The 25,696-nt window shown below is 42.5% G+C and overlaps 2 protein-coding genes across 7 annotated transcripts in view; one reads left to right on the forward strand and one right to left on the reverse strand.

The window, feature by feature from the left end:
- Positions 1 to 3,424, forward strand: part of TMOD1 (tropomodulin 1) — an 84,392-nt gene extending 80,968 nt beyond the window's left edge. For all 4 annotated transcript variants that reach the window (XM_036100535.2, XM_078061499.1, XM_036100536.2 and 1 more), the window contains one exon: positions 1,826 to 3,424. In XM_036100535.2, coding sequence (XP_035956428.1) covers positions 1,826 to 1,890 — 65 coding nt within the window. In that variant the 3' untranslated portion in view covers positions 1,891 to 3,424. The remainder of the gene's footprint in view (positions 1 to 1,825) is intronic.
- TSTD2 (thiosulfate sulfurtransferase like domain containing 2) lies at positions 2,268 to 25,636 on the reverse strand. 3 transcript variants are annotated; one of them, XM_036100533.2, is made up of 10 exons: positions 25,499 to 25,636; positions 23,376 to 23,581; positions 19,344 to 19,657; positions 17,373 to 17,490; positions 12,168 to 12,293; positions 11,207 to 11,312; positions 7,820 to 7,938; positions 7,156 to 7,314; positions 6,546 to 6,684; positions 2,268 to 4,748 (listed from the first exon to the last, which is right to left on the reverse strand). In XM_036100533.2, the coding sequence occupies exons 2-10, from the start codon at positions 23,538 to 23,540 to the stop codon at positions 4,411 to 4,413; spliced, it is 1,584 nt and encodes a 527-aa protein (XP_035956426.2). In that variant the 5' UTR covers positions 23,541 to 23,581; positions 25,499 to 25,636; the 3' UTR covers positions 2,268 to 4,410. The 3 variants fall into 3 exon arrangements, with proteins under 3 accessions (XP_035956426.2, XP_035956425.2, XP_077917623.1); XM_036100532.2 differs by having other exon boundaries at positions 17,373 to 17,493; XM_078061497.1 differs by lacking the exon at positions 25,499 to 25,636 and adding an exon at positions 25,286 to 25,474 and having other exon boundaries at positions 17,373 to 17,493.
- Between the last annotated feature and the right edge of the window lie 60 nt (positions 25,637 to 25,696).

Consider the following 25,696-nt stretch of genomic DNA (forward strand, 5'->3'; position numbering starts at 1 on the left):
CTTCGGGCACGAAATGTAGCCTCTCTGCCATACTTTGCTGCTCCCTAACATGGGAAAGATAACAACGCAGACATTCCAGAATTGGTGGTGGGGCTTCGATGAGGTCTTGGGTGTAAAAGAAGTGTAATGAGGACTGCCCCACGGGGCATGCTTGCATAAGCTAACGTGGTGATACTTAAGCGTCTGGCTCATGTAAACTCTCTGGTCACATTGGGCAAAACTTTTCTGCTCTTTGGGTTTTGGTTTTTGTTCCCTGACCTTTTCTCCCAAGCTGCTGGACATTCTGATGGTGTCCAGGGCCTGGGCTGCACGCAGTGTCTTCTCTCCAGGAAGACAGTCCACCGATTTGCATTCATTATTCTCTGACAGGGGCAGAGGGGTGGGAAGGAGCTCAGGGACAGGCTGAACTCCAGGCCCCAAACTGGGTGAGCTGTGGGCCCCGGCTCCCAGCCACAACTCGAGCACCACTCCTTCCTGGGTGGTTCTGCTCTGCATGCTCAGTGTCCCGCACAAGCTGACTGGGTTCTGGTTGCAGCTCGTATGCAGTGATCTGGTGGCCGCAGGTCTACGGGCTCAGCTCGGGAACTGGAAGACCTAAGTCTAGACAGACTTCTCTCCTCTTCTGCAGTAGTAATACCTGTCTCTGCCACACCAGCGGCCTCCTTGACTGCCCCCGACCGGGTTCTCGGGACTTTTTTTTTTTTAATTGAAGTATAGTTGACACAATGTTCTGTTAGTTTCAGGTGTACAACATTGTGACTCGACAAGTTTATACATTACTCAGGGCTCATCATAAGTAGTCACCACACAGTTGTTACTGCGGTATTATTGGCTATATTCCTGATGCTGTACTTTTCATCTCCATGACTCATTTATCTTATAATTGGAGGTTTATACCTCTTAATCTCTTTCACTTATTTTGTCCATCTCCCCATCCCCCTGACAACCACCAGTTTGTTCTCTGTATTTATGAATCTGTTTCTGTTTATTTTTGTATGCTTATTCATTTGTTTTGTTTTTAGATTCCACACATAAGTGAAATAAGGCTTTCGTCTTTTTGGTCTTTCTCTTGTGGCTGATCTAGCTTGCTGCTTGGTCTTCATCTGCAGACACTGTAATTAATTTCAAAACACTTTTCCTTTATTACAACACAGGACCCCTCTTCCCCCTCTCCATCATCCTACAAGTAATGACTCCAGCCTGCAACCTCCTGGCTAGTGCTTTCCTCTTTATGGCATTTAACTGCTTTGTTATGTGAACAGCATTTGAGCTTCTATTGTCTTGCCCCTGAGAAAATGTCAAGGTTAACACTAAGGGGACACAGATACTGCAGGGTAATCTTCAGGGTGGAAACTTTTTTTTTTTTTTTTTTTTTTTTTTTTTTTTACAAGGCAGGAGGCAGGCCAGGAGCTCTGAGAAAGAGCTGTGGGGAATGATTCCAGCAGGTTAAGACCCTATCCTCATTAAGATCAACTGAACTTTAGCTCTTATCTGAGCAGGAGGAAAGACCCTTCAACTGCAGGGCCTCTGGTGTACAAAGTAAACACAGTGGAGGTGGATAAAGCGGGTTTTATGCCTGTGTGGTGAGCAGCTTAGCAGTAATTTATGAATGAGTCAGCACGACCACAGACCCTCATCAGGGAATGCTGACCAGTGGGAGGGCCCTTACACAACTCACACAAAACCATCCTTTCGAAAGAACAGACTTCAGACCTTGCTAACCAAAAAGTTAGCGAGAAGCTTCACAGGGCTTTCTCAGAGCCACAGAGGTGGTTCCGGGTGCACAGGGTCAACTGGCTTATCTCTCCTCTCCATTCCTTTCCAGTGAGGAAGAGGAGGCTCGCAGACTTGACTGGGCCCATCATTCCCAAGGTCCGAAGTGGCGTCTAGTGTGTGGAGGGGACGACCGTGCCTTTGAGCTGCACAAGTTCTACTGATAATCTGTGCTCTGCAGTGGAAACCAGAAGGCAAAATGCCGGCACAAAACCCTTTCATGGTTCAGTTCTTTATGCACTAAGGTTTTAGGTTAACTAGTGGTTGTAGTTGGAAATTTTATAAACTATGGTTAATGTGAAGTTTTTCTTTAGTCATAGAAGTTCAGTCTGGTTATTATTTAAAAACTAAGAAGATCCCCAGCCGACAGATCTTACTGAAGATGTTCTAGCAGCAGGACTTAGCCCTGGGAGCCCAGTTTCGGTGGCCTTGCTGCGTGGTGTTTCAGGGGTACTTAGAATGTGTAACACAGGAACAAACAGCCCACTCTTCCGCATGGTGGGGAAGCATTATAAAATACTTTATTATGAATTTAATCTTAGGTATTTAGCAAACAGATCATCATTCTTTATTAGCCCTCCTTTAAATTTGAAGAACCTCAAGATTAAAGTTGCCAAATTGATTACTGGGTCAGGAACACAATTTTGCCCTTCAAGAAAGAGAGACTGAAGCCACAGAGCTCTGCCAGGAATCCAGGAACGTGAGATTCCTTTTGCTGGATACAAGGAAATGATGAAAAAGCCAACGGTGAAATTTCAAGTTTCAAAAACCATCCTTTCTTTACCAATCCCAGGCAACAAACATTTCCCTGAGTGTTCTTTATGAACATCTGGGATCTATTTACAGTTTAATATTGGAATTGGAAAGAATTTTTTTCCTTACTGAATGCCATCTGCAATGATGTGAAAACCTATGGCCAAATACTTGAAAATACCTTTCCACATTGCACAGTGGTCCAATGGCTTATGTGAGGTAACACACTAGAGAGAAATTTCTAGTCCATCGCAGCTCTGCTTACAGACTCCAACCATGTGTCACATCACTTATTAGACAAGTCACTACTGATCTCATGCATGTAAATTAAGCCTCTGAAAGCCAATGGTGAAGAAAATCCAGGTATTAAAGAATTAGGAAACCCTGGCCAAACCATCCCAAGATGATTACTCTGAAAATGTAATAATGGTGTTTCTGCCAGATCCCTTTTTAACATCATGTGTATCTCTTGGGATCCAGCAAAAATGTTAAGCCACAATGCCCTTGTGCCTTTTAATATACCACAGTGCCAGTTAAACTAGCATTTCTGTTGCTTGGGAGTTATTTTCATGAGTGATTCAGCAAATCTTATGATAAAGGACAGGCCAAAGAGCTGAGGAGCACAGACTAAGCTGCGGAGCACTGAGCAGAGGCTTTTGACGAAAAAGGAAAAGTCTTGCACACTGAACTGTAATGATGTGGCCGGTACAGGGTACCCAGAGGTGGAGCCAGGGCCCCACCACTGTGGAAGAGTGTCTACTAAGGCTGCAGATGGGCCCGGGAGCGGCACCACACTGTTGGGATGGCCAACCCCACTAGGCTTCTCCTTGAAACACAACTGCAGCTGTAGTCTGCATCACTGGAAACTGCAATATAATATTAAATCTGTTGGTCTATGGATGGTTGTGTATGTGTTTCTTGTGGCTAGTGTGACCCGGACATGAACCTGACCTGTTGGCCAGAGGCTGGGAAACTACTCCGGCAGTGCCGAATGACCTCACTCAAAATGTGGTTCTATCCCGCGACGTTTATCTCCAAACTGCCCCAAACATCAGTGTCCTCAAGCTAATGTGAATCTTTCAAAGACCATACTTAAAAGCTAAGAGTGTGGGTACTGGGGGAAGCAAAGACTTTTAGGGAGAGATCGCTCACAGAAACCAAATCAAAAATGAAGGTGGGCCACCTTTCAGACCACCTGTTCCATCAGGTGAGCAGGGTTTAGACCTGGGGATGTTGGGTTTAGACCAGGGGATGGCAATTTTTTCCTATAAAGGGGCCAGATTGCAGATATCTTCGGCTTTGCAGGCCATAAGGTCTCTGTTGTAACTACTTAATTCTGCCATAGATCATATGTAAATGAACAGGTGTGGCTATTCCAATAAAACTTGATTTACAAAAGCAGAAGGCGAGTCACATGCCATGGTCTACAGATCCTGACTGAGTTTCTCAGGCTGCCAGAGATGATGAGGGCAGGAGTGGATGTCGGTGATGGTAGGCAGCAGGAGAGGCCTGCTTCTGAGGAGTCACCCTCCAGGGCTACAGCTTTCATGCTTTTGCCACCAGGATCACCAGGTCTGCTGACAAGACAAATGACTACTGCCAGCCTGCTGCATGGCACAGAAAGGGCATGACCTGGTCACCAGGCTCAAGGCTCTCTCCCCCAGCAGCGTTGGGATCCGACACAGCTCACCTTTTTTCTGTGCTCTGGCATCTTCTGAGTCAAACGTCTCAGGTAAGTGGTCAGCACCCAACTCCGTCTTCCTGGCCCCTCTGCAGTTCAGGTGGCCAATATTGTACCCAGTTTACGATGCTGGCTTGCCAGCATTCAAGTTCAAGTTTCTGCTGCTGCAGCTCTGACACTCTCCAGCGTGTGGTCACTGTGAACTAGCTTTGTGAAGGCCGAGGGAAATCCTGCTGCTGCCGCTCACGTGAGCATGGCCCGTCCTCACCAACACCCGGCCTCAGCCTGGGGCTCACGGGGAGCCGCACCTGCTGCGGCAGTTCGCTGGGGACGCGTGCCCGTCGGGCTGTGCACTCACATTCCTCTTTAAAGCTGCTCTGGGTGCGACTCAAAGCCAGCCTCCTCCCTTTGTCTTGACATGTGACACAACAGGCTGTGAATCCTTGTCGTTGGCAAGCAGGGCAGGCCAAGATGAGCTGGCGGCACTGGGGAGTGGAGCAGAGTTTGTACTGGTCCCATGGGGCTCCACAGTATGAACATTCTGGGGAAGAAAGAAAAGCCCCAGTTCCAAACACATACATACATGTGTACACATGTAGACAGGCACTTCTCCAGGTCCTAAATATAACTCTTGGCACAGCAGCGAATATACCCCGTTGGGCATGGGAAGGTTTTAGATAGTAAGTCTCCTGTCCTCTAATAAAAATTGCTCCCTCACCCCCACTATTTGTGTGTGTGGGGGGGTCATCTGGGAATTGTCTTCCTGATTCCAACATTCAGTGACCCATTTTTTTCTTTTTCCTATTTAGAAAACAGTATTGTTTCTTCATTCCAAAGCTGGTCAACTACCCCTTAGTTCAATGGTCTTTTTCCTTTAGATCATTCCCTTTTTCATGGGAGACAACATATGTGAATACAAATGACCCCACATCTATAATCAGCTTCTGCAGTCCACGCCCCTCCTCACCAAGCCTGAAGTTCTGCTGTTGCTAATGGACGCCTCACCACCCGATTCCTAAAAGATTCCCATTATCTATTTTCTCAGCCCATGTTTCCCTGCTGACTTCCTGTTAGCACTGACAACAACATCATTCTTCAAGTCCCCTTAATTAGTACTATCTAAGCTACCTTTGGGCCTTCTCTCTCGCCTTCACACTCACATCCAAGTACCCATCAAATCCTGCCAACATTTCCTCAGTAACATTTCTCAAATCCACTATTTCTACTTATTTATAATTTATTCTCCATCTAGCTCCAGAACAGATTTCGAGTAGCTTTCAGTAAGAGACACAAATACAAGGCCATTAAAATTAATAGAAAGATCAAGAAGAAAGGGGAGAAGGCAATCATACTCAAATCTTATTCACTGTCACACTGGTGATTCAGTCTTAGTCCCTGATCACAGGAGTTCTAGAAAATTACAAGAGCCACTAGGGTTGTCTGCCTATGACCCTTCCTGTTTGAAACTATGGCATCCAGGGGCAAGAGCCACTTTTCTTAAAGATTATTTCCATCCCCCTTTTACTGACCTCATCTGACACTTGAGGACTTCAAACTGCAGTCAAAGCACAGGCCTCTTGTGCACACCCTCCCGTGGCCACCCCTGCCTCCTGGAATGCCCCAGCCCCCACTCCAAAGTACCTAACCTACCACATGTGTCTGTAGACCTCGAGGTTCTTAAAATACATAGGATTTTAAAGGAAATCACATTTTTAAAAATCTGTGATATAGTTAAGATATTTATTAATACATTAAATAAGTAAGAAGACGGGGTGGAGGGCTAATAACTACTACTTTGAAACAATGATGAACAGAAACGCTATTTGGAGAAGTCTGCAGCAACTATAATATATGAAAATATTTTGGTTTCTGTTGATGACAAAGTCACTGGTGCATCTAACATGACTGATTTGTTGCTTACATTAACAATCAAAGGAAGTGTGACATAGAGTGTGGGGTGGTGAAAATAAAGATATAATTATTTTCCCATCCAAATTCACACAGAACTGCCAATTCTACAACTCCTGGTTAAGACCCTTGTTTCAGCCTATTAGTTCAACTCCCAGTACAGAGGCAGAGCAAGTGACATCATCCCCACTGTAAAAGACTTGCCTCACTAGTAAATAGGGAGGCTGGGACCCAGGACAGGCCTCCCGGTTCCTGGTCCAGGGTTCTGTCTTTTCCACTGCTGCATCTCCAACACTGCTGAGAAATGGTCCTACTACGTTACTTCTTTCCCCTGTTTTCTTCTTCACATAACCAGTACTGGCCTGCCTTCCAGAATGGTTCATAGAACGTGCCTGATCACGAGTTTAGGGTCCAGCCTGTGCTGACCTACCTGAGACTATATCACTGTTGTAGGATAAGGCATAACGCTCATCAAAAACAAACAACTTCCCTTTGTAGAAACCATCGGGAAACTCCTCCAGGTACTTGTGGATGCCACCCTTGAGCTGGAACACTTCCTTGCACACTCCCTATGTGAGGAAAAATGAGGAAATTTAAGGAGACAGGCAAAGACTGGTAAGAAGCTCCACAGACGAGTGGCAGGTGATGAGAGCAGTCAGGGCCTTCACTAGATCCTGGGAAGCCCAGCTATTTTTGCTGCCTCCTAAATATAGAAAAACACCTGTTGGAACATGTAATGTGAATTTGTTCTTCTCAGGATCAAGCATATGGATTAGGAAAAGGGAGAGGTTAACTAAGCTTTCCCTTCTGTACTTGATGAGGCTCTAAGACTGTGAAGTGCTTTCCCACATCTTGAGATTTAAGAACTTCAGCTTTTGTACTTACAAACTCTATGCTGGAACAATTCAAGGGAAAAATAAATCCCTGGCGGGCCGGGGGTGGGAGGGGGGTGATGTCAGGGCTAGAAAGCTCAACACATGCTGTTGGTGGAGCCTTCTTTACCTCCAGAGCCCGCAGTGCCCCCAAGGGTGTTAACTCACCTTGGCTTTGAGGTAGGCTGAACCCCGCTCACAACGGATGCCCCCAGTGCAGTACATCAGCACCTTCTTCTCTCTGAAAAGTTCTAGATTTTTGTCGATGTAACTAGGGAAGTAACTGAATTTCCTGATGTCTGGGGCTAAGCAGCCCTGGAATCGTCCCTACGATATAGGAGAAGCAGAAGGAAAATTATCGGAAAAATATGCCTGGTAAGAACAAAGCATGTGTCAACCCCGCTCAGAGCCCCTTGGCAAGGGAGCACTCACTAGCTGCTGTTCTCATCCTGCACTCTAACCTTTCAACTTCAAGATCTGGAACTCAGAAACAAGGCTGGTGGGCTCTGGGTCATCTTCCCAGAGTCCTTAGGGGAACTGGAGAGGAGGCCCAAAGCCAACTTTATAGGATCCTCGACACACGTCAAAGGTAGGCACATGGGAGCCAAGAAGTACATTATGTGCGAAGATGTCTTTAAGTCCTCTTTTCTTAGACTTTCTCACCAGCTCCTGAGTTCAAAGGCTTGGGTTTTCTCCGAAGCTGTTAGCAGTGGGGGGAGATCTAGGTGACTTGGCCACAGGTACGCACACACGCATCACTTGGCAAACAGGCCATGATGTGGGAAGGGGGAGACCTACCATTTCACTGAACTCACTTCTGCTCCTTACTTACTATTTTGCTTTCATAGAAGTTTCTGCAGTCCAGTAGGATAGTATCACTTTGTTCTTCATTTGCCTGAGACAAAAACTTTTCTACTTCTTTATGAAATTCACCTGGGGATAAATGGATTCCTAAAACCAAACCAAAAATTTACTTAAAAGCAAGACAAAAACAAACAAACAAAAAAACAATCACAGCTAGCCCAGCCTGATGACTTAGATGTTGCTCTGTTTCCTTCCACCCAAAACTTTATTCATAATTGCAATGTCTGAAAATAACACTACCTGATGACCATGATGAAATTATTTAGTGAGTCCAGATATCCTCACTTTCCTTCCTCCAAAGATAAGCACTACAGAGACCTGGAGGTTTAGAAATGATTAGTCAAAGAATTTTCCATCCTCATACTTGGTCTAACCCAGTGATAAAAGCCAGGCAGTTGGGATCTAAATTGCCATGTGGGTTTGCTGGTCCATTATACAGCCAGTGTTCTATTTTCAGTGTACGTGGAAGAGCCTAGGCATGTATGTGCTCGACCATAGGCTTTTGACTATAATAAAGGCAAGCCCAAGTTCAAGGCTAAGAACCTCAACAGGCAGCTTAGAGTATAAATTTGTGGAATAAAGTTGGACTGTTCTTTATAAATACCAAAGGGTAAGAAGAATGTGTCTAAATCTGTGTGCATGAGTGAAAGAGAAAGGGTGGCAGGGGCCGAGGGTAGGAGTGACACATGAGAGAGCAGGGCAGAGGGAGAGAAGGAGAGAAAAGCTAAGGCAGGCAGGAGAGAAAGGAGAGGAAGAAAAGTCAAATCCAGGGAGACTAAAAGGAGAGTACCTCAGTCTGGTGGGGTCCCTGGTCTTCTCAACTCTAGAATAGAAATATTCCTGTATCTTTGGAGGTCCAGACATCCCAGTTGATTGTGAACTCGGCAGTGGGGAGTAACCACCCCTCATGGACAGGAGCTCTGGGGATGGCAGTCACCACTTGTGGTAGAGCCTGATGGCACCAAAGGAACCTCATTCTGCTCAGAGGTGAACCCCAACAACCACCTGAAGCTGCCAAGTACCCAGGTGGGGCTAGAGGTCTCAGAGCATGGTCAAGGAATCTGGATTCCTACCTGCCCAACCCAGAATTGTAAGGCGAATGTAATGAGGCCAGAACTGATTTGTTATTATCACCTAATGACATGGTCACCAAAACAGGGGGTGCAAAGGGAGGTTCAAAACTGTGATGAGAAGCATGGAAATCTGCTAACACTTATACTGACAGAGCACTATGGGGAACCAAACCTGTTCCCCGCTGCTGCTCTCCTGGCCCTGCGAAGGCCTGACTGGACAGGGACTCACAGGGATATGTTTACAAGAGGTGCCTTCAAACAACGTGGCCCAAATGACAGCAGCCCAGCATTGCCTGGAGCCCACTCTCCCCTAACCTCCCAAGCAATGGCCTATACCACCAAGAAAGAGCTCTTTAGTCATCTTGCTGAGGTAGGGACACTGTGCAGACACAGCCCTTTTGGGCCCTTCTCTCCTCATGCATGAGTCTCTTTTCCTGGATATTTGTGTCCTACTCCCATTTCTCTCTGGCTTAACCCCTAGCATTTGTTTAAATAGCTACATACTGGAAAGTGAACAGAGACAACCAGACTTTTGTGCTTCCTAATGAAAGAGGACAATACTACCTATCAGACAGTCTTGGGGGGGAAAAGAAGGAAAAAAAGAAAAAAGGAAGTCAAATCTGAATCTAAGCAAGTCTCTGGATCTGAGGTATCTAACACAATAGCCACTAGCCACATGGGGATATCAGGCTCTTGAAATGTGGCCGGAGATGTGCTAGAATAAGGGTGACACAGATCCAGGATTTCAAGTACTTAGTACGCAAAAAAAAAAAGGTAAACTATCTCATTAGTAATTTTTTACATTGATTACACATGGAAGTATTTTGGCTACATTGCATTGAAGCATATTATTAAAATGAATTTCACTTGTTTCCTTTTACTTTTAAAATGTGACTACTAAAAAACATAAAATTACATATGTGCCTCATGTTATATTTCTATTAGCACTGCTCTAAATCTAACTACCAATCTACAGGAAATACAGAGGACAGAGGAGATGCAATCAGCTTTAGCCAGACTGTGGGAAACTCTATAGACAAAATGATCTAGTTCCTTCAAAAAATAAACTGAAAGGAGGGGAAAAAAAGGGAGGCAAAGATATAGGTTAAAAGAGACTTAAATAGACACAGGGATCCATCACAATGAGTGGACCTTACTTGAACCCTAATGAAAACAAACTTAAAAAATTATGAGATCCCCATGGGTATGGATTTCTTCAAATACGCTAACACATTTCCAATTCTGGAAAACACCATGTTCCTCCTTTGCTGGTCTCGCCAATTTTAAGTACTGGCTAGATATTTGATAATAAAGGAATTACTATTAAAGATGTTTTATTTAGATGTAATAATGGTTTTACAGTTATTTTTTTTAATGTTTATCTTTTAAAGGTCTCTACTAAAATATTTATGAATGTAATGACATGACATTGGAATTCCCTTCAAAATAATCCAGGATGGGGGAAGGGGACAGGGTATAGAAGAAAGTTGGCAATGAGTGAGTAATTGCTGAAGCTGTATGACAGGTACATGTGAGTTCACTGTATTATTTTCTGTACTTTTTTTAACGTTTGAAAATTTTCATAGTAAAAAGCAAAACAAAAACATAAAACACACCAAACAAATGTCTTTCAACCATCTATGGTAACCACGGGGAAGAAGGGGAAGAGAACATTCTAGAACACTTGCAAACAAACTGCTCTGGATTTGAAAGCCACTTACCTCCTGTAGCAAAAAGCCTGTGTGTTATTCAGTTTATGAACTATTTACAAGTAATAATTACACTCTTCCCAGATTGCTACCTTTGGAACAAGAAAACTTCTTGCCAAATCATCAAGAAGAATAAGACAGAACATTCTAAGGGGTGAGTCTTCAATTACCGTAAAGCCAAAGAAAGACCAGTTTAAGCACTGAATAACTGACAGGCTAGCTACCCCAGAGCTATTTTTTTTATAAGTATAATTAACATACAATGTTATATTACCTCCAAGTGTACAATATAATAATTCAACAATTCTGTATATTACTCAGTGCTTATCATGACAAGTGTACTCTTAATCCCCTCTATCTATTTCATCCACCTTCCCTCCAGCAACCACCAGTCTGTTCTCTGTACCTAAGAATCTTTTTTGTCTCTTTTTTCTTTGTTTCTTAAATTCCATACCCCAAAGCTAGTTTAAAGAGTGGATTGTTGATCAGAGTGTCTGACTTCCACATTTGTTTCTATATCAAGTTTTGTCCCTCTGCAGAAAAGCAAAATTTTTCTTCTAAAAGCAAGCATACCAGGCTTCTTGTAGGAGATCTTATTGGGACTGATCCCCATGGGCACAATTTCTTCAAATACACCAACACGCAATTCTGGAAAACAGCAAGCCCCTCCTTTGCTGGTCTAGCCAATAAGAAGCAAAACAGAACACAGTCTTACTCTCCCATCTTCAGATATAAGACAAGTGCCAAATACAAGAATTATATCTGTTCTGTAATAATATGATAGCTGAAGTCTTAAGAAACCTCAAAGTAAGAACTAATGTTTTAATGGGAAAAGGGAGTTAGGGCCTAAAGTGTTTCAGATAATTCAACACTAATAAATATTTATTGCATACCTACCACGTACAGAAATGTTAAATTGAAAAGGTGTTTCTATGACTATAAGCATTTAACTATAAAACTGAAACACCACTGAGTGATTTCATTATAAAATTACATCCTAGCTTTTGCTCTGGAGCAATGACCTTTCTTTCCCTACCACCACCAGCACTAACACTAGGTAACGTATTCCCCACCTTTATCACCTACTATGCCAAAGCACAAGATGACTCAAACAAAGGAGCTCAGCTGTGAGAGCAACAGCTTTATCCCCCATGTGGTATGAAGTGCTGGTCTTGTAATTCCAGGTTTACTAAAAACAAAGTGATGCCCTGAAATAGCCAGGTGGTCCCTCAAGTGAGCAAACATATCTAAGTTTAGAGCTAGATTGTGCGAACTGTTATGTCCTTATTCTACAAGAAGGGAGACTGAAATCCAAGAGGGCATTAACTTGCCCAAGACCACATGGCAACTTGGTAAAGGACTGGAATGCGCACGCTCCTGTGACCGCACTGCCTCGCAGCCTACTGGGGAAGGGGTGTTTATGTGGCACTGCTTCTTTCTCCACACTGCTCTCCTCTTCAGGGCCTAGAGCAGGAAGAGGCACTGAGGCAGAAGCAAATGGCTCTAAATCCATTTTATTTTCAATTTCTCTTACCTTAAAATCATCCTTACACATATAATCCTTAAACAAGGGGCAGGAAAGCATGACTTCCACATAGAGTCTGGTGGCCAGTTTGCTTCCACCAACTGTCCCATTGATTCCTTCTGTAGCAATTCGAACCTGGGACACAAGATGGTGAGAGAAAGGAAATGCAGCCTGTTCTTAGCTTAGTTTAAATCTTCCCAGGGTAGAACAGGCTTGTGTGTGTCCATGAGTTTAATGGAAAAAGCCGAGACACAATAAAAGTGTTACCACATGAAGATACCTGTAGCTTTCTAAATGGCACTGCCCACCGTCCAGACAAGGTACTCAACAGATGTGCACTGGACCAGAGAATGGAATGAGTGAAACTTCTGGAAAGCCCCATTTGCTGTCCAATGACCAAAGAAATAAATTTCGAGCTTAACCTAAATCCAGGTCAGCAGATCTAGGATCAAGACTCAGCTTTGCCACTTACTTGCTGTGTGGCCCTGAGAAAATTAACTTACTTCTCTGAAGTAAGTTTGGGGGGAAGCACACGACTGCAAACCCACCCACTGGAATGCAAGTTCCATAGCGGTATGTGTCTCTGTTGTTCACTGCTGCATCACCAGTGCTTAGAACAGTGCCTGCCAGGTAGATACTCGATTCATATTTGTTGAACAAATGAACGTATATCCATTTTAGAGACTTCCTGGTGTATCAAACGCTGTAGTCTCTTTGAAATGCTTCAGTGGCTAGGGGACTTTAGAACCTGGGTTGAGGCCCCTGCCTTAAGAGGCAATGCTCAGGGGCCCTGCAAAGTTAGTTGTCTTAGTACTACAAAACCCTGTGGATGAGTTTACAGATGGATCACCTTTAGAAGGAGCTGAGCTCTCTAGAGCAAAGTGCTAGAGAGAAAGGACAACACTCTAGTATCATGGTACTCTATGGAAAGAGAGGTCCTGTATTGTTACTACCACTCATATAACAACCACATCTACCAACGCATTAGAATTTGGAAAATGTAAAAGGCTGTCCTTTTTCAGGGCCCAGAGAAGATACTTTATTTGTTGCTCAGTTGATCCTTTAGGGCACAGATACAAATGGGATTCATTTCATAAGCCAATGCCAACTCAGTAGCAGTGGCTAGCCAGAGTTCCATGACGAGGATTCTGGATCACATTTAGGCTCCTTGAGAAAGTACTGCAACCTGATAAAGCCTGTTCTGGGCATGGGAGAGGAAAGTAGAAAGAATATGCCATCTCTGCTGTACAGACTACTATCCTACCAACCAACTTCTATTTTTTCAAGGGTCTACACAGAAAAATAGAGGTGAACCAAAGTATCAGGAAATCTACTCTAAAACTGTTTTTGACCGTGGCAGTTAAAGTACATACTTCTACGTAACTGTCTTCAGGGTAGGCTAGTAGATTCTTTCCTATGTTATTTTAATCTCAAAACCCAAATAAAGGACAAGCACACCTAATCCCTATATCGCTGGGGCAGAGCAATCTCTAAGCTCATACACTACTAGACTTTCAATCCCTAAGATTGTTCAAGACAAACCGTCAAAGTGGCTCCCTGGTGAGGAAGGCCTTATACCTCAGGGATGGAGAGCGATAGTTAGCATTTATTGAGCACCTACTATGATAGAGGAGCTTTATATTATAATCCTAAAAGGTAGATATCATAATCTCCATTTGACAGAAAAGGAAACAGAAGCTCAGAGAAATCAAGTAACCTGCCCAAGGGCACAGAGATGGTAGGTAGTAGTCTGGGATTCAAAGCCAGATATTACTCATTCCAAATCATGTAATTTTTCCCTTCCGAAGGCTTCAATGTGTCCCCTCAGGTTTCCTGAGGCAAAAAGGAACGTGTAGCAATAGGAATCAGAAGCTTCTTTCTAGAATTTTCAAGTTCTCTTCTTTCTCTACCTAAATGCCAATATTCTGCCAAATCTCCCACCAGAAAACTACCTCAGTAAACTGGCCATGTATCACTGAAGCCAAAGGATTTAGACTAAGATTCAGGCAGGTGCTGCCACCTTGTGGGTGGGGACCCTCATTGCTAACTCACCTCAGGCTGGGCTAAGAATAAAATCTGGCCCCCAAACAAGGAAAGAGATTGATTTCATATTTTGTACATTCAGGTTCACTGTGAGAACATCCATCTTTCACGGTGTTCTCTAAATAGAGGTGACAATAAATGTAATTCATTCCAGGGGCACCTGGGTGGCTCAGTCAGTTAAGTGTCGGACTCTTGATTTTGGCTCAGGTCTTGATCTCATGGCTGTGAGTTGGAGCCCCATATCGGGCTCCACGCTGAACATGGAGCCTACTTTAAAAAGTTTTTTAAAAGGGTATTCATTCCACAAATGTTTACTACTTTTTTTTTACTATGCGCCAGGAACTGTGTTAGGAGTTAAGGATCTAGCAGTTAAAAAAATAAAAATAAAAAAAAGAGTTCTTGCCCTCTTAGAGCTTACAGACTAGGGAAGGTCACAGATATTAAGATAAAAGTTACAAAGTGACAAGAGTTATGAAAAATAACCACAAGATGCTATGCAAGAGCGTACTGGGAAAAGTGAACTTAAACTGAAGGTCAAGAAAGTTCTCTTTGAGGAAGTATCATTGAAACTGAGAACGGAAGATTGAGTAGAAATTTTACAAGCGAAACTGAGTGGGTATGTGAGAGTTCCTTGAAGAGAATTTGCCTGGAAAAAAGCCAAAAGATACAAAAAAACCAAAAAACAAAAAAAACCAAACCTTTGTGGGCTCCAAAAAACTGAAAGACCATGTTGCTGGAGTATGGTGAGTGAAGAATGACATCAGATAGACAGAAAAGGTAGGAAGGGGCCAAATCATGCAGGAACCTAAGGGTATGTTGAGGATTTAGATTTTACTCTAAAGGCACTGACAGCCACTGAGAGATTCTGAGCAGCAGTGTTTAATCTACCTCTTAAGAAGATTCTGGCTGCTGGGTAGAGAATGGGTTAAATGGCAGACAAGGACAGAACAAGATGGTTTAAAAGCTACTGAAGTTGACGAGAGAGTGGTCTCAGGTGGTGGAAGGGGACGGGGAGTGAATGAGGCAAGGGATATTGTAGAGGTAGAAAGGGCAGGACGTGATAATGAACTGAATGAGGTAAAGGAAGCTTTTGGCACCATCTTTTAGGAAACATGGGTGTGGAAAACATCACTGATCAAACGACTGCCTCGGGGACTTAAAACATCTGTGGAAAAGAATAGGCTTAAGACAGTACAGTGTCATACCCCAAGGGGACCTCAGAATGAACCTAGTTCATTTCCTTTTAAGTTTATAAAACTATATCATCTCTCTCTCTGTTTTTACATATATATGTTTATATGCAGATATGTATACATATGCATATATAAATCTATGTCTATATATGTGTGTGTGTGTATGTAATCATCAAGAATGTTTTAGAAAAGGGGCACCTGGGTGGCTCAGTTAGTTAAGTATCCAACTCTTGATTTCTGCTCAGGTCATGATCTCAGGGTTGTGAGATGGAGCCCTCCTCTCTCCCTCTCCCCTGCCCCTGCCCATTTTAGAGAGAGAAAGAGAGCGCGCAAGTGAGCTCATGCGCAAGGGAGGGGAGAGGGAGAAAGAGAGGGAGAGAGAGAATCTTAAGCAGGTTCCACACTCAGCACAGAGCCCATCACTGGGCTCGATCTCACAACCCTGAGATCACAACCTGAGCCAAAATCAAGAGTCAGACACTTAACCGACTGAGCCACCCAGGTGCCCCACCTCCCTTTAAAAAAAAAGAAAAAAAGAATGTTTTAGGAAAATAACAAAAACCATCCACAATCTTATCATGCAGACATAATCATGATTAACATTTTGCTACCTACTACCTTCCATCTTTACACACAAACACTTGTGATTTTGTTACGAACAAAATATATTCAGTGCTTTATTCAACACTCCCTGAACAGTTATTGTCTGCTATGTGCCAAGCCCTGTTCTAGCACTAAAAATACATCAATTAATTAAGACAAAGTTCCTGTCCTCACCAAGCTTTTATTAGGGAGACAGATTGTAACAAATTAAACAAATATTATACTTTCAGATGGTAACAAATTCTTTGATATTCTCCGAGCAGAAGGAGGTGATAAGATTTAGAGAGAGGACCACTTTGGATCAGAGTTCTGAGGAGATAACATGTATGCAGGCAGACATCTGAAGTGAGGAACAGGCCAAGCAAAGATCTAGGGGGAAAGCATTCTAGAGAGAAGGAACAGCAAATGTCAATAGCACAAACTGGTAAAAGACCCTGGCATGTTCTAGGAAAATTAAGAAGCAACTTCGAATCATACTGTATGTATAGTTCTGTGAATTTTTTTCCAGCTAACATATCAAGAACATTTCCTAATGCCAGGGATTGTATCTGCTTCTGCATACAGTTTAATCGGGACACAGCCACACCCATTCTTACACCTATTGTTTATGGTAGTTTTCATGTAACAATGGCAAGGCTGAGTAGGTTTTGTTTGTTTAGGAAACATATAATTTATTAGATGGACTTAAAAATCAACAAAATCAGGGGTGCCTGGGTGGCTTAGTCCATTAAGTGTCCAACTCTTGGTTTCAGCTCAGGTCATGACCCCGGGGTTATAAGATCGGGCCCCACGTCAGGCTCCGTGCTCAGTGTGGAGTCTACTTGGGGTTCTCTCTCCCTTTCCTTTTGCCCCTCCCTGCACTCACACTCTCTCTCTAAATAAAGTCTTAAAAGAATCAACAAAATTGATTTTAGACACTTCTTGAGTACAGACTACAGGAATTTTCTACCAAAGAACAGCTTATCTAGCAGTCAAGATCATAAAGTTGTACACTTTTTGTTTTTAAACAATATACAACGGCTAGACAATTGATAAGAAATACTGCATAATTAACCCAACTGTATCTTGTTATAATTTCTTCACAATTCCACACACAATTTTAGGGTTTAATAGAAGCAGGAGTGAGTAGTTTTTGTGCAAAGCCTAAAATACTCACTATTTTGCTCTGTAAGAAAGTTTGCTGACTCTTAGTCCATTAAATACTGTCATAAAAGGCAATGCTAATAACTGTTTGGTAGTCTACTTAAAAGCCTTGCAGGATTTCGCGGACTTCTAAGAACCTAACAGTGAATCCTTTTTGTCTCCAGCACATCCTCTGTAATCCAAACTGGAGACAAGAGGAGTCCCATGAAGGATGGGGTGTGAGAGGTGTTACCTTGCCCGTGAGGGACAGGTGTTGACACAGAGCTGTCTGCCAGGCACACACCCAGTGGGGGTCCTCCAGGTCACGGTAGCAGTAATAAAGTAGCACCTCTCCTCCATCACTGCCCTGGCTGCTAGAAGAAGAAAACCACAGGGAAAAGCATCTGAGTCACTGGCATAAAGAACCCACAGTTCACAAAGTACACCCAGGCGATGTCAGAGGGAAGGCCGAGATGGAGCCCAACTTTGTTCTGAAAGAAGAAGCAACTCCTGTCAGTATTTGCTCTGAAGAAGACATTATCTGCACCCAACTTACTTTATAAAAGGTGAGTTTACTCTGATTTCCTCATTTCATCATCATATAAGAAGGTTTCACTTCCATTTTTTTCATGTAATCCTCTTAACCATGAGGAGGATTATTATTATCCCCACTTTATAGCTGAGTAAACCAAGGCCAATTCCTCCCAGGTGAGTCAGCTACAGAGTGACAGTCAAGACTTGGACAACAGTCTTCTGACACTAGAATCCATACTCTTTCTGCTGCACTGTGCTGTCTTATACTAACTAGTCCTGGGACCTGGGCGGGTCTCTTATCATCTCTGAGACTGATTTCCTCATCTGTATGACCAGAGAAGTGAAATAAACTGCATTTCCCACTTTTGCTTTGAAGCTACTCTATGAAATTACATGTTGGAGAAACCCTGCAGACACAATCTCCCTCTTTAAGAATCTCAGTGAAAGCCCCTTATCTATTGAAGGCTCTGAAAAGTCCTCCAATAAAGGACATTTTAAGCCAGTCCTTCCCAACCTTACTTGTCTTTAGCAGCTCTTTTCAATACCTGTTAGCATCCTTCAGAACTGGTGTTGCATAGAACTTATTTTAGAGAACGCTCTGGTAGATGATAATTAAGGTCCCATCCAACTCTGGAATCTGACACTCTCATCAATACCCTCATCGTATTGCAGGGAAGACTCTCCTCTGAAACCGTGTCTATTTTAGAACCTATTTTCCTTTCTCTAAACTGCTGTAACAAATTATGATCTGCACCACACAATTTAACTGATCATTAGGTAGCCTGCCTCATATCATCTGCTAATTGTTTCATGTATCCTTTGTTTCTCTCACTAGAAAGCAAATTCCTTAAGGCACAGGGCCATACAGAGACAAAGAGGCCATGTTTGTGCAGCATCATGTAGTTCAGCAATGCTCTTACCATCCTCATTTTATATAATTCATCTAGTAACACTGTGCGGTAAGCAGGGCAGGCACCATTATTCCTACTTTAGAGGTGAGGAAATAAAGGTACCAAGAGTTTTAGTGACTAGCTCAATTCTGAATCCAAGTTCAGTTCTCCAACTTGCTCCTCTTCTTGGTAAACAACGGGAATATATAACAATATATATAATCTGGTGAGTTTTTCAAAGGCAGGGGAAACTGAATACTAATGACAAAAGTATATTAAATTTGGACATTTTCTATTCACCAAATAGTTCAGAAATTGCTTAAAACCAGAAATTTGTCCTCTTGAATTTATAATTTGGTGAGTTTTTCAAAGACAGGATCTAAACTTCTAATCCTATGCCCCAGTTCTAAAAGTTAACATCCTTTCTAAAACGTACTCAACTCAGAGAACATTTGGTAACAAAAACCGTTTTTTAAGCTCTAATGTTATTCAGGGTAGAGGGATCATTAACATTTCTGAGCCTTCCATTTTCTCTCTGAAAAATAATACAATGTTCTGTTCATTACCTCTCCCTAGAGAAGATTAGGTGTAGCCTTCCACGGAATGTAGTGGACGCTGCAGCTGCGTGGGTACGTGCTACTGCTTCTGGGATACGCAGCATGTGGTTACTGGCCTCACTTAGGCCCACAGAGAAATTCTGTGCCTTAAAGATCTTGCCATTTTCGTGGCTAGGTAGTGGTGTCTCACTGTGACTGGAAAGACTTTTAAAATTAAATCAAAGTACAGAATGAAATTCTTACCTTATCAGCTCATCAGGGCTAAAGCAGCTTATATCAGGGAGCCAAGCAGACACTTCACGATTACAGGTAAAGTACTCTTTTAGAGGGTTCCTGCTGTCTTCAGACCTAAGGCCCTTAGAGGTGTTCGGTGTCACAGCCAGCTGCTTTAACAGAGAAGCAGTCTGGTGGCAAATCTCATCAGCATGTTGTGTTGCCACATGTCTGTGGATGCTGATCCGGTCTCTGAAGAGCTGTTGACAGCATTTCCACCATTTTTCTTTACATTCAAAAGGACGTGCTGGAACTTCTTTGGTTTTGACGAAAAGGGCAAATGCCTGCAATTACATTTCAAATATGCCACCGTTAACCTTAATTTTAAAGCTGGCAGAAGTCTCAGTGAATCCCTTATATTATCTTTCCACATGGGTTTCTAGTTTTATGTCCTATTTTTCTATAGAAGAACTTCTTGAGAGTAAGAGTTTTCTTCATAAACTTTATACCTCAATCTAAAATTTGTTAGGGAGTGGTCTTAAGGAAAGGGCTTGAATTTCAGACAACTATTAGTAAGACATTACAAACAACACTATCAGTCATTTCTAAAAAGGAAATGGTCAAGGAAATTATGGAGTATACTTACTATGGAATATTGAGGAGTTAGTTTTAAATTATGTGGGAAAATATGTATGATATGTTAAATGAAAAAATGGATCAAATTTGTTTATACAACATAATATCAGCTACATTAAAAAGTGCACTGAAAAAGACTGGAAAGAAATATAGCAAGATGTTTTGACTTGTTTCTTGGAAAACAATTTTATTGTTTTTATAAAAATGATTTATACTCATTGTTTAAAAAAATTAAACAGAAAACTATGGATGTACCATAATTCTTTTAACCAATTCCTAACTAGTGGCCATTTTTGTGTTTCCAATATTTGCAATTATAAGCAACGTTGAATGAGCATTCCATGCATACATCTTTCTATACCTCTTTAACCATTTAATTTAAATAAACATCTAGAATAAAATATTTGGGGCAAAGAAACATGAAACTTAAAATTGTGATAAACAGTGACTTCCAGAAAAATCGTACCCGTTTATATGCTCACCAACAAGGTGACATTTTATCCACAGCATCAAGTTTTATCAGCATTTAATTTTTATTGTCAATATTTTTAGTGTTGACCTGAATACATGGCAAAAGAGATATACTGTTTTTATCTGCATGTCTTTGATTGTAAGGCTGAATATTTTTTCATATCAATTCCTTGTTCTTGTATCTGTTGCCTATTTCTCTATTGTGGCATTTATTTTCTTCCTGATTTGTAAGTGGTTTTAGTGACCTTTTGTTGATCATAGTTATCACAAATTTGTTTCCCAGTTGGTCATGTTTTTCAACTTTGTGGTATATTTGATGTACAAATAGAGGCTGAATGGGATCTATGATTATCAGCATCTCAATAATTGTTCCTTTCTGGTCTAATGGGAAGGGAGGTATTTATATATACCTCTGTGTGTGTGTGTGTTTTAACTTTTTTAATGCATCTGGAGACTACTGTAAAGCATCCAAACATAGGCACTCTAAACACTGGTAACAGATAGGAAGCACCACTGTGGGACCATCCTCTAGCACACAACTGTATCTGGACTGTCTCAGACTGAAGCAGCAGGAAATTACACTGGAGAGCATTTTTTAGACTTTCTTGAAGTTAATCCTTCCAAATAGGAAAAAAATAAAAAAGAGAGAAATAGCATGTATGTCAACGTAAGTGCTTCTTCATGGTAAACTTTGATTTTCAAATCTTATCTGGTCTTTTAAGGCCTCGTGAACAAGGCATTGAGGGCCCAGCAGCATTTAGGGCCCACGTGGAGTCTGTTCAAGGGAAGACAGACCAGGGCCAGGATGGCAGCTCAGAGGTGGGTGAGGCATACAAGGGGAAGGCAGGCCCTGGTAGGGAGGCAGCCTGGCAGGGTGGGTACATTGATTACATACAGGAGAATAAGCAAATAAGAAAATATTTGGGACCAATAGGACTAGGCCAAATCCCATCAAACAGGGAAGTTATAAATATGGGAAAGGGAGAGTTAGGAAAAACTCTTGTGAGGCTGGAATGGAACTGAAAGTACTGATTATGTGCTCATGGTGTGGTTAATATTGAGATAGTAGTAAATATAGAAGTATATGTACGGTACATATAGACATTTGTGTATTCATCTATGTATTTCCCTATGCCAGAGGTCCTGGGAGAGGCAACACTACTTAGTAGCAATGAGCTTGCCGCACCTCCAGGTTTTGGTTTTTGACAGTCCTCCGCTAGAAGGAACCAGAGCTCCTTGAAGAAATGTCTGATTCCAAGGATGGGTCAGGAAAAATACAAGATAAGCCTGGAATACCTTGTTGAGTCAGAAAGTGAGGAAATGCTCAAAGAATGATGGGAGCAAGTCAAAAGGATATAGATACTAGCTTGAAAGGGCTCCCAGCCAAATCTGAGATGATCTGAGGATCAAAACAAATAACAACATAATGGACTATAACTCAACAAATAAAATATAACCTGAGTCCACACAGACAGAAATAAATTGGGAGAAGAGAAAGTTCTTCCTTAGAGCAGAATGCCAAACACTAAATCTAGAAGGAACACAGCAATTAGAAAATCAAGAAAATCACCCTTTAGCAACCATCACAGTAACAATCAACTAAGCAAAGAAACATCAAAGAATCTAAAACTAGTAGATGAAAGTTGGATGAGGAATAAGATAATTACACAGTCTCAAAGCATTCCCCCCCCAAATACTGAGTAATTAAAAGGGAAAAAAAATAATTTTATAGCAGAAAAATCTGACATACACTCCCTTAATCAAGTAACCAAAGTTAACATTGCCAGTAATGGGACAAATTGCTACTATGAACCACCTGATAGATTGCAGCCACGTGAACACAGCATCTCTTGTGGGATTCTCTTGTTAATAAAAGCACTAATCTGAATCTAATTGTAAGGAAACATGAGTGAAAGTCAAGCAAAGGGATATTCTACAAAATAACTCATGTAATCTTCAAATATGTCATGGTCATGATTTCAAAGGAGAAAAAATGAGAAAGTGCTCCAGACTGAAGAAGATATAAGACGTGACAACTCAATGTAACATGTGACCCTAGAGTGGATCTATAAGAGCCATCTGGGACACCTGATGAAATATGAATGGAGCCTGTGTACAAAGGGGATATGAGGGTCCTCTATACAATTCTGGCAACTTTTCTCTAAGTCTGAAATTATTGCAAGATAATAAAACCTTTCTGTACCCTTTGGATTTCATTTTCAAGGACACCAGTGTGAGATGAGAGCAGAGGGGTGGTGGATAAGAAGTTATAAGCAGAGACATCTATTCTTCATTGACATGAAGCCAACAAAAGCTAACTGCAGAAGGACAGCAGACTGGAAGTAAGAAAACTAAGTCTCAATTGCATGTCCTCGGGTCATTTTCCTTCCTATGAGCTTCAAGAGGACGAGGTTTGAGTCAATGATCTCTGAAAAAAGGATAAATGGCATAGAAGAGCAGCATATCAATATGACCTCCCATTATAATCCAATCCCAACTGTCCTCAGTAAGCTTGCACAACCATTCTGGGCTGTTCTATCCTTCTCCTAACCAACAGAACCCAGCCAACTAGATCAGATCAGGAGTCTTACATGGCAACTACCCTTCTGCCTGTCTGTTCTCCTTATGACAAGGTCTCCTGGGTTCCTGTGATTCTAACCCTAGACGGGAAAAGGAATCCAGCCCATCTGTCTAGGATCTGTCCTCAAGTACTCAAACATAAGTGTTGCATAGCTACACCTTGCCCATGATTCTTCTTTGCCAGGCACTGACTTAAGATCATTGGATCATGACCCTGACTAGAACTTACCTTGAACAGGGCAGCAGCCTCCTGTCTCACTAACCCTCTACTCCCTGGAGGAAAACCCTGATGATCGATGAGCTACTAATAGATGGTATCTGAGTTAACTATACATACATGATCCTGAAACATCAACGGCAATACAGCAATTTTACCTTTTTCTTGGCAAATGAGTATTTCTTCTTTGTACTGACATCTAACTCTGCTTTGAGACCGCTACTGGGATTGATAAGCCTTGTGTCTTTTAAATCTAGGTCTGAAAATCTTAAAACACAGGCCTCCAGGTCATCTCCTTGGTCTGGTGAAGTGAAAGAAGGCATCTGGTTTGGTTGCAGTAAGGTTCCTTTCAGTTATCTATCTCCTAGGAAACAAGGGAGAAACAACAATGTCAGTCTTTGCTACTTGAAATAAATTTGAAACAAATCAATCAGGCAAATGAGCATGGGCCCAGCAGCCCAAGCCATCATAAAGCAGTGAAAGAAACAGAAAAACTCCCTCTTGGAGTTTATATTCCAGTGGGGAGAGAAAGAAAGTAAATAAATGAATATATTGATTAAATTTAAAAAGTCAGATAGGAAAAAGGGCCACGAAGACAAAAAGCAGGGTAGGGAGTCAGGAGTGATGGAGGGGCTCTTAAAAACAGAGAGTAGGTAAAGTCTTTCTGAGGCGGTAGCATTTGAGCAGAAACCTCAATTGGGGTTAGCCCTGCAAACATTTAAGGTAAATGATACCAGAAAAGCACCAGGTACAACCAAAATCAACCAAGCTGCGTGCTAGTACCTTCAGTTATAAACACTTTGTTCTTTTTTGCCCTTTAATTTTAGAGCTGTGAAAATTCCATTCCTTAGATGACATAACAACTAAGAAAGCCCCATTTTAATAAACAGAAGAAATTTAAAATATAAAAATCATTAGTATGGCCAACTCTTGTCAAAATGGACATATTACCAACCCCATTGAAGCCCATCATTTCTTTTCTTTTCTTTTCTTTTTTTTTTTTTGAGACAGAGAGAGAGAGAGCCCACGCACAAGAGGGGAGGAGGGTCAGAGAGAGAGGGAGAAGCAGGCTCTCCCCCAAGCAGGGAGCCCAAGAAGCAGGGCCCGATCCCAGGACCCCGAACAGACGCTCAACCAACTGAGCCACCCAGGCGCCCCAAGCCACCATCATTTCTTGACTGAATTATTGCAATAGCCTAACTGCCTTCCTCCCCAAAGAGTCCAAAGACTTCTCAACATACTCTGATGAAGTCCAAAGTCTTTCCACAGCCCCTCCCACCACCACCTCTCCTCTCTTCTACTACTGTCCCTTTGATCACTCTTCTGATTGCACTAGGTCTGTTCATTCCTGAATGTATCACCGGCACCAAAAAAGCAAGAGTTTTCCTTTGTTCACCTCTGCATCCTTAGTACTGCCTGGCATATAGGAGATGTTAAATGTCAATAAGTACAATATTTGTTGAATGAAATAAACAGCCACTGGGTAGCCAGGAAAGGCTTCACTAACGACTTGATGTTTGAGCTGAGACCTAAATGACAAGAAGCCATCCATGCAGATTTAGGAACAGAGGCAAAGGAAATAGTACAAATTCCTAAAGTGGGAAGAAGCTTGCCTTTTAGAGAAACAGGAAGAAAGAATGGATGCAGGACAGTGATGAGAGAGCACAACCCTGTAGGTCAAGGTATGGAGTTTGCAATGCAAAGTAACTGGAGTGTTGTAAACAAAGGTGTAACGTGGTCTGATTCTGGATTTATCTTGAAAGTAGAGCTGGCAAGATTTACAGACAGACTTAAGGAAAAGGAGGACCCAAGAATGACTCCTACCTACACTTTTGGATGAAGCAATCAGATGGATGGTGTCATTCACTGAAATGGGTATGACCGACAGAGGAATAGGTTAGGACAGGAAAGTGAAACAAGAGTCCCAGTTACACGTGTGGAATTTCAGTGACCACGGACAAGGCAGTCAGATAAGCAGGTGTGGTGCTCATCAGAGACGTCAGGGCAGGGGATGTTCATATCCATGTAAACGGGGACCCAATACTGAAAACATTACTAAAGCAATCACCTGTTCCTTCCCAAACAACAACTGAGAAGGGTGAAGGGTAGGATGACGCCCCGAGAGTAACCCCATGGCAGGAGGCTCACGCTCAGGCCGGTCTTTCAGTACCAGGGGCCACAAGCGCGGCGCCGCCCCCCGCGCGCCCGGCCGGGCCAATCGCTCCGCCCAGGTTTCCCAACGAGGCAAAGGCCCGGAAGTGGGAGTAAGATGAGCACGCACCAGCCAGTCCTGGTCCTTTCTTAGATCTTTCTTCATCGAGCCGTCTCCGCCTAGCAATCGTCACTGCTCCCCGTCCCAAGAACCTCCACCGGTCCCCGGCCTGCAGTTCACGGAGGAAGGAACACTGGAGACGTCGCCTCGCCCCGGAAGTCTTCGAAAGGGCCGCCGGGAAATACTGCGAGCCCCAGGGAGGGTCTG

This window comes from Halichoerus grypus, chromosome 14, assembly GCF_964656455.1.
Source record: "Halichoerus grypus chromosome 14, mHalGry1.hap1.1, whole genome shotgun sequence".
In the NCBI taxonomy this organism is placed as follows: domain Eukaryota; kingdom Metazoa; phylum Chordata; class Mammalia; order Carnivora; family Phocidae; genus Halichoerus; species Halichoerus grypus.

Coding starts and splice junctions, on each gene's coding strand:
- TSTD2 (XM_036100532.2), bottom strand. CDS start 23,540: ATGCCTTCTTTCACTTCACCAGACCAAGGAGATGACCTGGAGGCCTGT. Junction 17,494..19,343: donor AGCCCTGATGAGCTGATAAG/GTAAGAATTTCA, acceptor TTCTTCTTCTAG/CAGCCAGGGCAGTGATGGAG. Junction 7,939..11,206: donor GATCTCCTACAAGAAGCCTG/GTATGCTTGCTT, acceptor GTTTGGTTTTAG/GAATCCATTTATCCCCAGGT.